The following is a 14989-nucleotide window of genomic DNA, read 5'->3' as shown; positions in this document are numbered from 1 at the left end:
TTCCGACACTTTTGGGATCAGAAGAAAAAGCCCACCTATCAGCAGAGGAAACGTTTGGTCAAACCCGTTATCTCCCTACTCAGAGAGTGGCCCAGAGTTAGCGACATTGATGAATTGCTATGTCATGTCATTGATGATGAACACATGGGTGACTGCCAGGAGCTTATTTTGCCAACATGCGTAATAGAGGCTGTACTTGAGAGTGTGCATGATAACATGGGGGAACAGGGAATAGAACGCACAGAGCATCTATTGAGACAGAGGTGTTTCTGGGTGGGGATTCATGAGAATGTGGAGCTGTGGGTTAAACACTATCAGAGATGTGTACTACTGCAGTCCAAGATATGTGCCCCTATGAAACCCTTTCTAGCTACATAGCCTCTTGAAGTTGTTGCAGTAGACTTTAGTGTGTTGGAGCCTGCTTCGGATGGCCGAGAGAATGTGTTGGTATTTACAGATGTCTTCACCAAGTTCACACAGGCATTCCCAACACGTGACCAGAAAGCTGATACAACTGCTAAGGGCATCCTCTGGGAGTGGTTTATGAAGTATGGTGTGTCAGAAAGGTTACATTCAGACCAGGGCAGAAACTTTGAGAGTGGGGTCATTGAGGAAATGTGCAAGTTATATGGAGTTAGGAAAACATGCACCAAACCACATCACATCACCCCCAGGGTAATGCACAATGTGAGCATTTCAACAGGACACTAGATGACCTCTTACGCACACTACTGCCGGAAAAGAAACGCCGCTGGCCTGAGTTTTTGCCAGAGCTGGTCTATGCATACAGTGTAACTCCGCAAGCCATGACAGGTCACTCACTGTACTACCTCATGTTTGGGGTGCACCCACACCTGCCTGTAGATGCTTTCCTCGGTCAAAAACAATTACTGGATAGGAAACATGACTGGCTAGTGGTCCATCAGGAGCTCTTAAATGAGGCACACAACAGAGCAAGCCAGTATGCTTAACAGAAAGCTGCAGAAAGACTTCAACTTGAGAAGGACAAAGTGTACTGTCCCCTTGTGGAAGTTTACAAAGCCTGCTGCGAGGGCGACGGGTTCCCGGCAGTATAAACGGGTGGGTCGATTGGACTCGTTAGCTTTGGTTGGCAGTTCATCTAGGACAGCGTTTCTCAAAACTCTCCTGAAGGACCACTTGTCCTGCATGTTTTAGATCTCTCCCTGCTCCAAACACAGCTGATTTAAATGATCAGTTTTGTTATTAGGCAGCTTCGGGAGCTCATAACGAGTTGATCATTTGAATCAGCTGCGTTGGAGCAGGGAGAGGTCTAAAACATGCAGGACAAGTGGTCCTCCAGGAGAGTTTTGAGAAACGCTGATCTAGGAGAAGGACAACACTGATTTCAAACCCGGGTAGATGCAGCTCATTAGCCTGTCAGGCAGCTCATCTAGGAGAAGGACAACTCTAATTTCAGACCCGGGTGGATGAAGCTCGTTAGCCTTCTCCGGCAGCTCATCTAGGAGAAGGACAACTCTGATTTCAGACCCGGTTAGATGAAGCTCATTAGCCTGTCAGGCAGCTCATCTAGGAGAAGGACAACTCTGATTTCAGACCCGGCTAGATGAAGCTCTTTAGCCTGTCAGGCAGCTCATCTAGGAGAAGGACAACTCTGATTTCACACCCGGGTAGATGAAGCTCGTTAGCCTTGTCAGGCAGCTCATCTAGGAGAAGGACAACTCTGATTTCAGACCCGGGTAGATGCAGCTCGTTAGCCTGTTCGGGCAGTTCATCTAGGAGAAGGACAACTCTGATTTCAGACCCGGGTAGATGCAGCTCGTTAGCCTGTTCAGGCAGTTCATCTAGGAGAAGGACAACACTGATTTCAGACCCGGGTAGATGTAGCTCATTAGCCTGTCGGGCAGTTCATCTAGGAGAAGGACAACACTGATTTCAGACCCGGGTAGATGAAGCTCATTAGCCTGTTGGGCAGTTCATCTAGGAGAAATACAACTCTGATTTCAGACCCGGGTAGATGAAGCTCGTTAGCCTGTTGGGCAGTTCATCTAGGAGAAGGACAAGTCCGATTTCAGACCCGGGTAGATGACGCTCGTTAGCCTTGTCAGGCAGTTCATCTAGAAGAAGGACAACTCTGATTTCAGACCCGGGTAGATGCAGCTCGTTAGCCTGTTGGGCAGCTCATCTAGGAGAAGGACAACTCAGATTTCAGACCCGGGTAGATGCAGCTCGTTAGCCTTGTCAGGCAGTTCATCTAGGCGAAGGACAACTCTGATTTCATACCCGGGTAGATGCAGCTCGTTAGCCTGTTCAGGCAGTTCATCTAGGCGAAGGACCACTCTGATTTCAAACCCGGGTAGATGCAGCTCATTAGCCTTGTCAGGCAGCTCATCTAGGAGAAGGACAACTCTGATTTCAGACCCGGGTAGATGAAACTCGTTAGCCTTGTCAGGCAGCTCATCTAGGAGAAGGACAACTCTGATTTCAGACCCGGGTAGATGCAGCTCGTTAGCCTGTTCGGGCAGTTCATCTAGGAGAAGGAAAACTCTGATTTCAGACCCGGGTAGATGCAGCTCGTTAGCCTGTTCAGGCAGTTCATCTAGGAGAAGGACAACACTGATTTCAGACCCGGGTAGATGTAGCTCATTAGCCTTGTCAGGCAGTTTACTGATTTCAGACCCGGGTAGATGAAGCTCATTAGCCTGTCAGGCAGTTTATCTACGGAGAAGGACAACACTGATTTCAGACCCGGGTAGATGAAGCTTGTTAGCCTGTTGGGCAGTTCATCTAGGAGAAGGACAACACTGATTTCAGACCCGGGTAGATGAAGCTCATTAGCCTGTTGGGCAGTTCATCTAGGAGAAGGACAACACTGATTTCAGACCCGGGTAGATGCAGCTCGTTAGCCTGTTGGGCAGTTCATCTAGGAGAAGGACAACACTGATTTCAGATCCGGGTAGATGTAGCTCATTAGCCTGTCAGGCAGTTCATCTAGGAGAAGGACAACACTGATTTCAGACCCGGGTAGATGAAGCTCATTAGCCTGTTGGGCAGTTCATCTAGGAGAAGGACAACACTGATTTCAGACCCGGGTAGATGAAGCTCGTTAGCCTGTTGGGCAGTTCATCTAGGAGAAGGACAACTCCGATTTCAGACCCGGGTAGATGACGCTCGTTAGCCTTGTCAGGCAGTTCCTCTAGAAGAAGGACAACTCTGATTTCAGACCCGGGTAGATGCAGCTCGTTAGCCTGTTGGGCAGCTCATCTAGGAGAAGGACAACTCAGATTTCAGACCCGGGTAGATGCAGCTCGTTAGCCTTGTCAGGCAGTTCATCTAGGCGAAGGACAGCTCTGATTTCATACCCGGGTAGATGAAGCTCGTTAGCCTGTTCAGGCAGCTCATCTAGGAGAAGGACAACTCTGATTTCAGACCCGGGTAGATGAAACTCGTTAGCCTTGTCAGGCAGCTCATCTAGGAGAAGGGCAACTCTGATTTCAGACCCGGGTAGATGCAGCTCGTTAGCCTGTTCGGGCAGTTCATCTAGGAGAAGGACAACTCTGATTTCAGAGCCGGGTAGATGCAGCTCGTTAGCCTGTTCAGGCAGTTCATCTAGGAGAAGGACAACACTGATTTCAGTCCCGGGTAGATGTTGCTCATTAGCCTGTCAGGCAGTTTACTGATTTCAGACCCGGGTAGATGAAGCTCATTAGCCTGTCAGGCAGTTTATCTAGGAGAAGGACAACACTGATTTCAGACCCGGGTAGATGAAGCTTGTTAGCCTGTTGGGCAGTTCATCTAGGAGAAGGACAACACTGATTTCAGACCCGGGTAGATGAAGCTCATTAGCCTGTTGGGCAGTTCATCTAGGAGAAGGACAACACTGATTTCAGACCCGGGTAGATGAAGCTCGTTAGCGTGTTGGGCAGTTCATCTAGGAGAAGGACAACTCCGATTTCAGACCCGGGTAGATGCAGCTCGTTAGCCTTGTCAGGCAGTTCATCTAGGAGAAGGACAACTCTGATTTCATACCCGGGTAGATGCAGCTCGTTAGCCTGTTCAGGCAGTTCATCTAGGAGAAGGATAACACTGATTTCAGACCCGGGTAGATGAAGCTCATTAGCCTGTTGGGCAGTTCATCTAGGAGAAGGACAACACTGATTTCAGACCCGGGTAGATGAAGCTCGTTAGCCTGTTGGGCAGTTCATCTAGGAGAAGGAAAACTCCGATTTCAGACCCGGGTAGATGCAGCTCGTTAGCCTTGTCAGGCTTTTCATCTAGAAGAAGGACAACTCTAATTTCAGACCCGTGTAGATGCAGCTCGTTAGCCTGTTGGGCAGCTCATCTAGGAGAAGGACAACTCCGATTGCAGACCCGGGTAGATGCAGCTCGTTAGCCTTGTCAGGCAGTTCATCTAGGAGAAGGACAACTCTGATTTCATACCGGGGTAGATGGAGCTCATTAGCCTGTTGGGCAGTTCATCTAGGAGAAGGACAACACTGATGTCAGACCCGGGTAGATGAAGCTCGTTAGCCTGTTCAGGCAGTTCATCTAGGAGAAGGATAACTCTGATTTCAGACCCGGGTAGAGGCAGCTCGTTAGCTTGTTGGGCAGCTCATCTAGGAGAAGGACAACTCTGATTTCAGACCCGGGTAGATCCAGCTCGTTAGCCTTGTCAGGCAGCTCATCTAGGAGAAGGAAAATACTGATTTCAGACTCGGGTAGATGCAGGTCGTTAGCCTTGTCAGGCAGTTCATGTAGGAGAACGACAACTCTGATTTCAAACCCGGGTAGATGCAGCTCATTAGCCTGTTCAGGCAGCTCATCTAGGAGAAGGAAAATACTGATTTCAGACCCGGGTAGATGCAGCTCATTAGCCTTGTCAGGTAGTTCATCTAGGAGAAGGACAACTCTGATTTCAGACCCGGGTAGATGCAGCTCATTAACCTGTCAGGCAGTTCATCTAGGAGAAGGACAACTCTGATTTCAGACCCGGGTAGATGCAGCTCATTAGCCTGTCAGGCAGTTCATTTAGGAGAAGGACAACTCTGATTTCAGACCCGGGTAGATGAAGCTCATTAGCCTTGTCAGGCAGTTCATCTAGGAGAAGGACAACACTGATTTCAGACCCGGGTAGATGAAGCTCATTAGCCTGTTGGGCAGTTCATCTAGGAGAAGGACAACACTGATGTCAGACCCGGGTAGATGCAGCTCGTTAGCCTGTTGGGCAGTTCATCTAGGAGAAGGACAACTCTGATTTCAGACCCGGGTAGATGCAGCTCGTTAGCCTTGTCAGGCAGCTCATTTAGCAGAAGGACAACTCTGATTTCAGACCCGGGTAGATCCAGCTCGTTAGCCTTGTCAGGCAGTTCATCTAGGAGAAGGACAACTCTGATTTCAAACCAGGGTAGATGCAGCTCATTAGCCTGTTCAGGCAGCTCATCTAGGAGAAGGAAAATACTGATTTCAGACCCGGGTAGATGCAGCTCATTAGCCTTGTCAGGCAGTTCATCTAGGAGAAGGACAACTCTGATTTCAGACCCGGGTAGATGCAGCTCATTAGCCTGTCAGGCAGTTCATCTAGGAGAAGGACAACTCTGATTTCAGACCCGGGTAGATGCAGCCCATTAGCCTGTCAGGCAGTTCATTTAGGAGAAGGACAACTCTGATTTCAGACCCGGGTAGATGAAGCTCATTAGCCTTGTCAGGCAGTTCATCTAGGAGAAGGACAACTCTGATTTCAGACCCGGGTAGATGCAGCTCATTAGCCTGTCAGGCAGTTCATCTAGGAGAAGGACAACTCTGATTTCAGACCCGGGTAGATGCAGCTCATTAGCCTGTCAGGCAGTTCATTTAGGAGAAGGACAACTCTTATTTCAGACCCGGGTAGATGAAGCTCATTAGCCTTGTCAGGCAGTTCATCTAGGAGAAGGACAACTCTGATTTGAAACCTCCACTGCCTTGCGCTGTATACTTGTCTACGGGAAAGGTTTTGAGAAGAAATCCTGAGTAAAAATCTGCATACGTCTCCATTGTCAGTCGCTAGTCTTTCCACTGGTAGTAGGTGGTCTCGGACGAGAGAGTGGGGTTGATGATGCGCAACTCTTCCTCACTTTAATCATTATGCAAGTCATCAGTCTCCATCACAGGATGACTAGATGGTCCTCATCGCTGTGACGGATGAATAACAACATATGTGTGTGTGTGTGTGTGTGTGTGTGTGTGTGTGTGTGTGTGTGTGTGTGTTTATATATATATATATATATATATATATATATATATATATATATATATAAACACACACACACACACACTATACATATTATGACTGCTTATGGCATAAAACAGGCTTGTACTGTCTCATAGAGAATTTACATGTCTGACTGGATTATTTGGCTTCTTATTTGTTGAGCACTTTCCCTACCATTGAGTGTTTCTTTCAACAAAGTTTTTATATATGTATAAATGTATATATGTAGTATATTTGTATATATGTATGTGTGGGCTGACAAACAAAGGTGCAAAATACATTGATGGCTTTCAATCTGTTTTCTAAAGTATAACACGGGCAAGTCAATAATCACTTGTATTAAATGTATTTATAGTACATGTAATATACTATAATTCCCCATACATAGTATCACATGAGAAATATTGTATCACTAATTAAATATTAAATTATATTAAAATACATAGTGGCTCAGTGGGTAGAACTGGGAAGCAAGAAGGTCGCGAGTTCAAACCTGACTAGGGTTCTGCTCGTGCTCACAAGGGTTTGGGTGCATGGTTTTTGCTCACATGTGGAACAAATTGGGTACAGATTATGACCGTGTGTCAAGGAAAAAGCACATGCAGTCAGATGTTCTCAGATGTGGTTTTGACCAAAGTCATACAAAGACATCAACTGGATCGGAACCTGATGGCTGCCAGTTTCAGTCTTACGTAAGCACACAGATGGGTTTTCAGGTCATGGCGAATCCCTCATCATTCAAAATGCAACTCTCCTTGTGTGGTGGCGTGTGAATGACGCTGCGTCCACATGCAGGGCTGCACTTCCACATCTGTCACCCAACGCCGCTCCTGCAGCTCTGCACGTGCTTATTTTCTCTTTCTAGATGCTGATGCTGGTCGCCTGGCTTGGGTCCTGGCTGTTCCGGTGGCGTCTGGACACTGCTTGGCATCCTCTTCATTATGTTCTTCTTATATTTTAGAATTGTGTTATCCTCTTTCAGTGTTGTATTGTGTAAGTTGTGTAACGACAACATCATGACCCGTTGTGCGTCTTGGGAGAGAGATCCTCCTCTGGTGCTCTCCCTGGGCTTTCTTCCTTCTTTTTCTCCCTGTTAAAGGTTTTGGGGGTTGTTCCTTATTCGATGTGAGGGTCTAAGGACAGGATGTTGTGTTGCTGTAAAGCCGTCTGAGACACATGTGTAATTTGTGATATTGGGCTACACAAATAAAATGGACTGGACTTGACAAGTGGACTGTTCCCAGTGCAAACCAAAGACCTGTAGTGTAAGCACAGGAATCAGATATGGTTCATGTTTAAAAGTGGATGTAAACAGAACCGGGCATTCAAGCCTGCAGTGTGAAGGACTGACAGGACTGACAGGGCTGACCGGGCTGACAGGGCTGACAGGACTGACAGGACTGACAAGACTGACAGGGCTGACAGGACTGACAGGGCTGACAAGACTGACAGGACTGACAGGACTGACAAGACTGACAGGACTGATAGGACTGACAAGACTGACAGGACTGACAAGACTGACAGGACTGACAAGACTGACAGATGACAGGACTGACAGGACTGACAGGGCTGACAGGACTGACGGGTGACAGGACTGACAGGGCTGACAGGGCTGACAGGACTGACAGGGCTGACAAGACTGACAGATGACAGGACTGACAGGGCTGACAGGACTGACAGGGCTGACAGGACTGACAGGACTGACAGGGCTGACAGGACTGATAGGACTGACAGGACTGACAGGACTGATAGGACTGACAGGGCTGACAGGGCTGACAGGACTGACAGGGCTGACAGGACTGACAGGACTGACAAGACTGATAGGACTGACAGGGCTGACAGGACTGACAGGACTGACCGGGCTGACAGGGCTGACAGGACTGACAGGGCTGACAGGGCTGACAGGGCTGGCAGGACTGATAGGACTGACCGGGCTGACAGGGCTGACAGGACTGACAGGACTGACAGGGCTGACAGGACTGACCGGGCTGACAGGGCTGACAGGACTGACAGGGCTGACAGGACTGACAGGACTGACAGGACTGACAGGGCTGGCAGGACTGATAGGACTGACAGGGCTGACAGGACTGACAGGACTGACAGGACTGACAGGGCTGACAGGACTGACAGGACTGACAGGACTGACAGGGCTGAAAGGACTGACGGGTGACAGGACTGACAGGGCTGACAGGACTGACAGGGCTGACAGGACTGACAGGGCTGACAAGACTGACAGGGCTGACAGGGCTGACGGGACTGACAGGACTGACAAGACTGACAGGGCTGACAGGACTGACAGGACTGACAAGACTGACAGGACTGACAGGACTGACAGGACTGACAAGACTGACAGGGCTGACAGGGCTGACAGGACTGACAGGGCTGACAGGACTGACAGGACTGACAGGGCTGACAGGGCTGGCGAGCTGACAGGACTGACAGGGCTGACAGGACTGGCAGATGACAGGATTGACAGGGCTGACATGACTATCAGGACTGACAGGACTGACAGATGACAGGATTGGCAGGACTGACAGGGCTGACAGGGCTGACAGGGCTGACGGGACTGACAGGACTGACAAGACTGACAGGGCTGACAGGACTGACAGGACTGACAAGACTGACAGGGCTGACAGGACTGACAGGACTGACAGGACTGACAAGACTGACAGGGCTGACAGGGCTGACAGGACTGACAGGGCTGACAGGGCTGGCGAGCTGACAAGACTGACAGGGCTGACAGGGCTGGCGAGCTGACACGGCTGGCGAACTGACAGGGCTGACAGGACTGACAGGACTGGCAGATGACAGGATTGACAGGGCTGACATGACTATCAGGACTGACAGGACTGACAGATGACAGGATTGGCAGGACTGACAGGGCTGACATGACTATCAGGACTGACAGATGACAGGATTGGCAGGGCTGACAGGGCTGATAGGGCTGACAGGGCTGACAGGGCTGACAGGACTGACAGGACTGACAGGACTGACTGGACTGACAGATGACAGGATTGACAGGACTGACAGGGCTGACCGGGCTGACCCGTCTGACAGGACTGACAGGACTGACAGGACTGACAGATGACAGGATTGGCGGGACTGACAGGGCTGACAGGACTGACAGGACTGACAGGACTGACAGATGACAGGGCTGACAGGGCTGACAGGGCTGACAGGACTGACAGGACTGACAGGGCTGACAGGACTGACTGGACTGACAGATGACAGGATTGACAGGACTGACAGGGCTGACCGGGCTGACCCGTCTGACAGGACTGACAGGACTGACAGGACTGACAGATGACAGGATTGGCAGGACTGACAGGGCTGACAGGGCTGACAGGACTGACAGGACTGACAGATGACAGGACTGACAGGACTGACAGGGCTGACAGGACTGACGGGTGACAGGACTGACAGGGCTGACAGGGCTGACAGGACTGACAGGGCTGACAGGACTGACAGGACTGACAGGGCTGACAGGACTGATAGGACTGACAGGGCTGACAGGACTGACAGGACTGACCGGGCTGACAGGGCTGACAGGACTGACAGGACTGACAGGACTGACAGATGACAGGATTGACAGGGCTGACATGACTATCAGGACTGACAGGACTGACAATGACAGGATTGGCAGGACTGACAGGGCTGACGGGGCTGACAGGACTGACAGGGCTGACAGGGCTGACAGGACTGACAGATGACAGGACTGACAGGACTGACAGGACTGACAGGGCTGACAGGGCTGACAGGACTGACAGGGCTTACAGGGCTGACAGGACTGACAGGACTGACAGGGCTGACAGGGCTGACAGGGCTGACAGGACTGACAGGACTGGCAGGGCTGACAGGACTGACAGGACTGACAGGACTGACAGGACTGACAGATGACAGGATTGGCAGGACTGACAGATGACAGGATTGGCAGGACTGACAGATGACAGGATTGGCAGGACTGACAGGGCTGACCGGGCTGACAGGACTGACAGATGACAGGATTGGCAGGACTGACAGGGCTGACAGGACTGACAGGGCTGACAGGGCTGACAGGACTGACAGATGACAGGACTGACAGGACTGACAGGGCTGACAGGACTGACAGGTTACAGGGCTGACAGGACTGACAGGACTGACAGGGCTGACAGGACTGACAGGACTGACAGGGCTGACAGGACTGGCAGGGCTGACAGGACTGACAGATGACAGGACTGACAGGACTGACAGGGCTGACAGGACTGACAGGGCTTACAGGGCTGACAGGACTGACAGGACTGACAGGGCTGACAGGGCTGACAGGGCTGACAGGACTGACAGGACTGGCAGGGCTGACAGGACTGACAGGACTGACAGGACTGACAGGACTGACAGATGACAGGATTGGCAGGACTGACAGATGACAGGATTGGCAGGACTGACAGATGACAGGATTGGCAGGACTGACAGGGCTGACCGGGCTGACAGGACTGACAGATGACAGGATTGGCAGGACTGACAGGGCTGACAGGACTGACAGGGCTGACAGGGCTGACAGGACTGACAGATGACAGGACTGACAGGACTGACAGGGCTGACAGGACTGACAGGGCTTACAGGGCTGACAGGACTGACAGGACTGACAGGGCTGACAGGACTGACAGGACTGACAGGGCTGACAGGGCTGACAGGGCTGACAGGACTGACAGGACTGACTGGGCTGACAGGACTGACAGGGCTGACAGGACTGACAGATGACAGGACTGACAGGACTGACAGGGCTGACAGGACTGACAGGGCTTACAGGGCTGACAGGGCTGACAGGGCTGACAGGACTGACAGGGCTGACAGGGCTGACAGGACTGACAGATGACAGGACTGACAGGACTGACAGGGCTGACAGGGCTTACAGGGCTTACAGGACTGACAGGACTGACAGGGCTGACAGGACTGACAGGACTGACAGGGCTGACAGGGCTGACAGGGCTGACAGGGCTGACAGGACTGACAGGACTGACAGGGCTGACAGGGCTGACAGGGCTGACAGGGCTGACAGGACTGACAGGACTGGCAGGGCTGACAGGACTGACAGGACTGATAGGACTGACAGGACTGACAGATGACAGGATTGGCAGGACTGACAGATGACAGGATTGGCAGGACTGACAGATGATAGGATTGGCAGGACTGACAGGGCTGACCGGGCTGACAGGACTGACAGATGACAGGATTGGCAGGGCTGACAGGGCTGACAGGACTGACAGGACTGACAGGGCCGACAGGACTGACAGGTGACAGGACTGACAGGACTTACGGGTGACAGGACTGACAGGTGACAGGGCCGACAGGACTGACGGGTGACAGGACTGACCGGTGACAGGACTGACAGGACTGATGGGTGACAGGACTGACAGGACTGACGGGTGACAGGACTGCCAGGGCCGACAGGACTGACGGGTGACAGGACTGACAGGGCCGACAGGACTGACGGGTGACAGGACCAACGGGTGACAGGACTGACAGGGCCGTCAGGACTGACGGGTGACAGGACTGACAGGGCTGACGGGTGACAGGACTAACAGGACTGACAGGACTGACGGGTGACAGGACTGACAGGTGACAGGACTGACGGGTGACAGGACTGACAGGACTGACAGGGCCGACAGGAGTGACGGGTGACAGGACTGACAGGTGACAGGACTGACGGGTGACAGGACTGACAGGTGACAGGACTGACAGGACTGACAGGACTGACAGGTGACAGGACTGACGGCTGTCAGGACTGAAAGGACTGACAGGACTGACGGCTGACAGGACTGACAGGACTGACAGGACTGACAGGTGACAGGACTGACGGGTGACAGGACTGACAGGGCCGACAGGACTGATGGGTGACAGGACTGACGGGTGACAGGACTGACGGGTGACAGGACTGACAGGACTGACGGGTGACAGGACTAACAGGACTGGCAGGACTGACGGGTGACAGGACTGACGGGTGACAGGACTGACAGGGCTGACGGGTGACAGGACTAACAGGACTGACAGGACTGACGGGTGACAGGACTGACGGGTGACAGGACTGACAGGGGTGACGGGTGACAGGACTAACAGGACTGACAGGACTGACGGGTGACAGGACTGACAGGTGACAGGACTGACAGGTGACAGGGCCGACAGGACTGACGGGTGACAGGAGTGACAGGTGACAGGACTGATGGGTGACAGGACTGACGGGTGACAGGACTGACAGGACTTACGGGTGACAGGACTAACAGGACTGACAGGACTGACAGGACTGACAGGGCCGACAGGACTGTAGAAAGGCCTCCTGATGGCGCTCGGCATGTTGGGGAGAGGGCGGCTGGTCAGCAACAGCTTGGCTAAATGCCGGCCCTGTGCCTCCAGCTGCTGCCAGCTGCTGCGCTAGACAGCCCTCATGGTCAGTGCGTATCATCTCTAAGTGGGATAAACATGTCAGAGACGAGTCGAATAACGCTGTCATTCTGAACGTGATGAAGTCTAATGGACATAGTTTACGACATCCTGTGTGGTGGCTGGGACATGACATCCTTCCTGCGGCCGCGGCTGCGGGTGCGGCTGCATGTTGTGTTTGGTTGTGTGGTTGCCATGTTGTGTTGGGTTGTGTGGTTGCAGCTGCAGTGGGAGGTAGAGCTCAGCAGATGGCGAGAGTCCCCCTACAGGATGCAGCAGCAGGGCACGCGCTGTTCCATACAGAAATAGATGGAGGGGTTGTCATCCGTCCTCCACCTCGGCTTCGCCTCACTGACGCGGTTTACATGTCCCTGCTGGACACCTGGGCTACAGAAGTTCCACAGAGGCCATTTTAATCCGCAGGGCACAACACGTGTGTGTGTGTGTGTGTGGAGCTGTCCTGCTTCGTGGTTGTTTAATATGTAAAACATGGACGCTGTCTTGTTTGTTTGTTTGTTTGCTTGTTTGTTTGTTTGTTTGTTTGTGTGATGCCGGATTAAATGTGCAGGTTATGGAGCAGTCACTGCTGCTCAGAGAGCCCAGCTCTGCTCTTGCGTGTGGCTGTACACTTTACACTTTCTACTGTGGCATTTTCAAAAGAGTAGGAATGACAACCTGCTTGCTTTATACCGAGGGTGAACTGGTGAAACAGCGACCCGCTGTGGCGAAGAAACGAAGTGGTCCAAAACTTTGATGTGGACGTGGTTTCATTTGGACGCTACGATCCAGAAGCCCTTCGTCATGGCTGCTGGGTGTAAAAGGAGAAAGCCGTTGTGAACTTACCCAACAGTCCTTCGAACTGCTCGATGGCCAGCACGGCGTTGGCCTGCGTGCTGTGGTGGAGGTGGTTGGGCATCTTGGTCATGTTCCACGGCATGGAGCGGCACAGCGGGATGCGGACCGGCTCGCAGGCGGCGGCCTGAGCGCACGGCGGCGTCCCGAGCAGAGCGGCGACCAACAGCACGGAGAGCCCGAAAGAAAACATCTGCCACCGGTATGCAGCGCGGCTGCAGCTCCCTCTGGTCTTCCTCTGGTCTCCCTCTGGTCTTCCTCTGGTCTTCCTCTGGTCTGCTGCGTGGTTCTGCTGCAGCTCCCTCTGGTCTTCCTCTGATCTTCCTCTGGTCTTCCTCTGGTCTGCTGCGTGGTTCTGCTGCGTGGTTCTGCTGCAGCTTCCTCTGGTCTGCTGCGTGGTTCTGCCGCGTGGTTCTGCTGCGTGGTTCTGCTGCAGCTCCCTCTGGTCTTCCTCTGGTCTGCTGCGTGGTTCTGCTGCAGCTTCCTCTGGTCTGCTGCGTGGTTCTGCTGCGTGGTTCTGCTGCGTGGTTCTTCTGTGAGCTTCTTCTGACTTTCGCTTCAGATCTCCTTCGGCCAGCCTCCCGGTGCGTCCTGCAGCACCGCCGATTCGAATCTAGCAGAAAACCTTCCGTCGCGCGCTCCACATTCCAGCACGCAGAGGTGTTCGGCGAGAGTTCGGCTGCTGGTCTGGTTTTGCTTCTGACTACTTCAATAAAAAGGAAAACAGACTGTAAAAGTGACGGCGCTGCGCGGGCAGGGAGCGGAGTCACCTCACAGCGAGGAGCTGCATTCTCTTTTAGACCTTTCCCTTTCTCCTCCCTATAACTGACCCTCCCTCACCTCCTCCCCCCCCTCCTCCGTCTCCCCGTTCTTTCCTCTTCTCTGCAGATTCCATTCAGATGAAAAGTCAACATCAGTAAATCCATCCAGAGTCCAGTGTGTGTGTGTGTGTGTGTGTGTGTGTGTGTGTGTGTGTGCGTGCGCGCGCGTGCGTGCGTGCGTGTATTTTGTGGTTGTGTGTGTGAGTGCGTGCGTGTATTTTGTGGTTGTGTGTGCGTGTGCGTGTGTGTGTGTGTGTGTGTGTGTGTGTGGATGCATAGATAGGAGAAGAAGATAGAGAAGTTGGCATTGTTTTCATTGTTCTACTAAGAATGTGACTAAGAAACTGTTTACCCTGGAAGACCAACACACACACACACACACACACACACACACACAACGGTTTTGAATGCCACTAATGATAGTCAATCAAACTGGGGCTATTCAGTTTTGCAGCCGTTCAGAAAACAGCAGCCAGCCTAAAGCCTGGAACAGTGCGAGCGGAACAAGAGCAGACCAGTGTGCAGACCAGTGTGCAGACCAGTGTGCAGACCAGTGTGCAGACCAGTGTGCAGACCAGCGTGCAGCTGTAGTCCAGCCACCATCACTCACAACACAGTGAACACAATAATCAGCACAATCCCAATGTAATGCACATGACAACAAACCAACCTGACG

The 14989-nt window shown here is 52.2% G+C and overlaps 1 protein-coding gene across 1 annotated transcript in view; it reads right to left on the bottom strand.

Annotated features, from left to right (window-relative positions):
- frzb (frizzled related protein) overlaps positions 1–14297 on the bottom strand; it is a 68848-nt gene extending 54551 nt beyond the window's left edge. The window contains exon 1 of the mRNA XM_056290012.1: positions 13484–14297. Within this exon, the coding sequence (XP_056145987.1) occupies positions 13484–13685 (202 nt within the window). The 5' untranslated portion in view covers positions 13686–14297. The remainder of the gene's footprint in view (positions 1–13483) is intronic.
- Positions 14298–14989: the final 692 nt, after the last annotated feature.

The sequence above is a fragment of the Lampris incognitus genome, chromosome 11 (assembly GCF_029633865.1).
Source record: "Lampris incognitus isolate fLamInc1 chromosome 11, fLamInc1.hap2, whole genome shotgun sequence".
NCBI classification, from domain to species: domain Eukaryota; kingdom Metazoa; phylum Chordata; class Actinopteri; order Lampriformes; family Lampridae; genus Lampris; species Lampris incognitus.
This window is presented reverse-complemented; position numbering and strand designations above follow the sequence as displayed.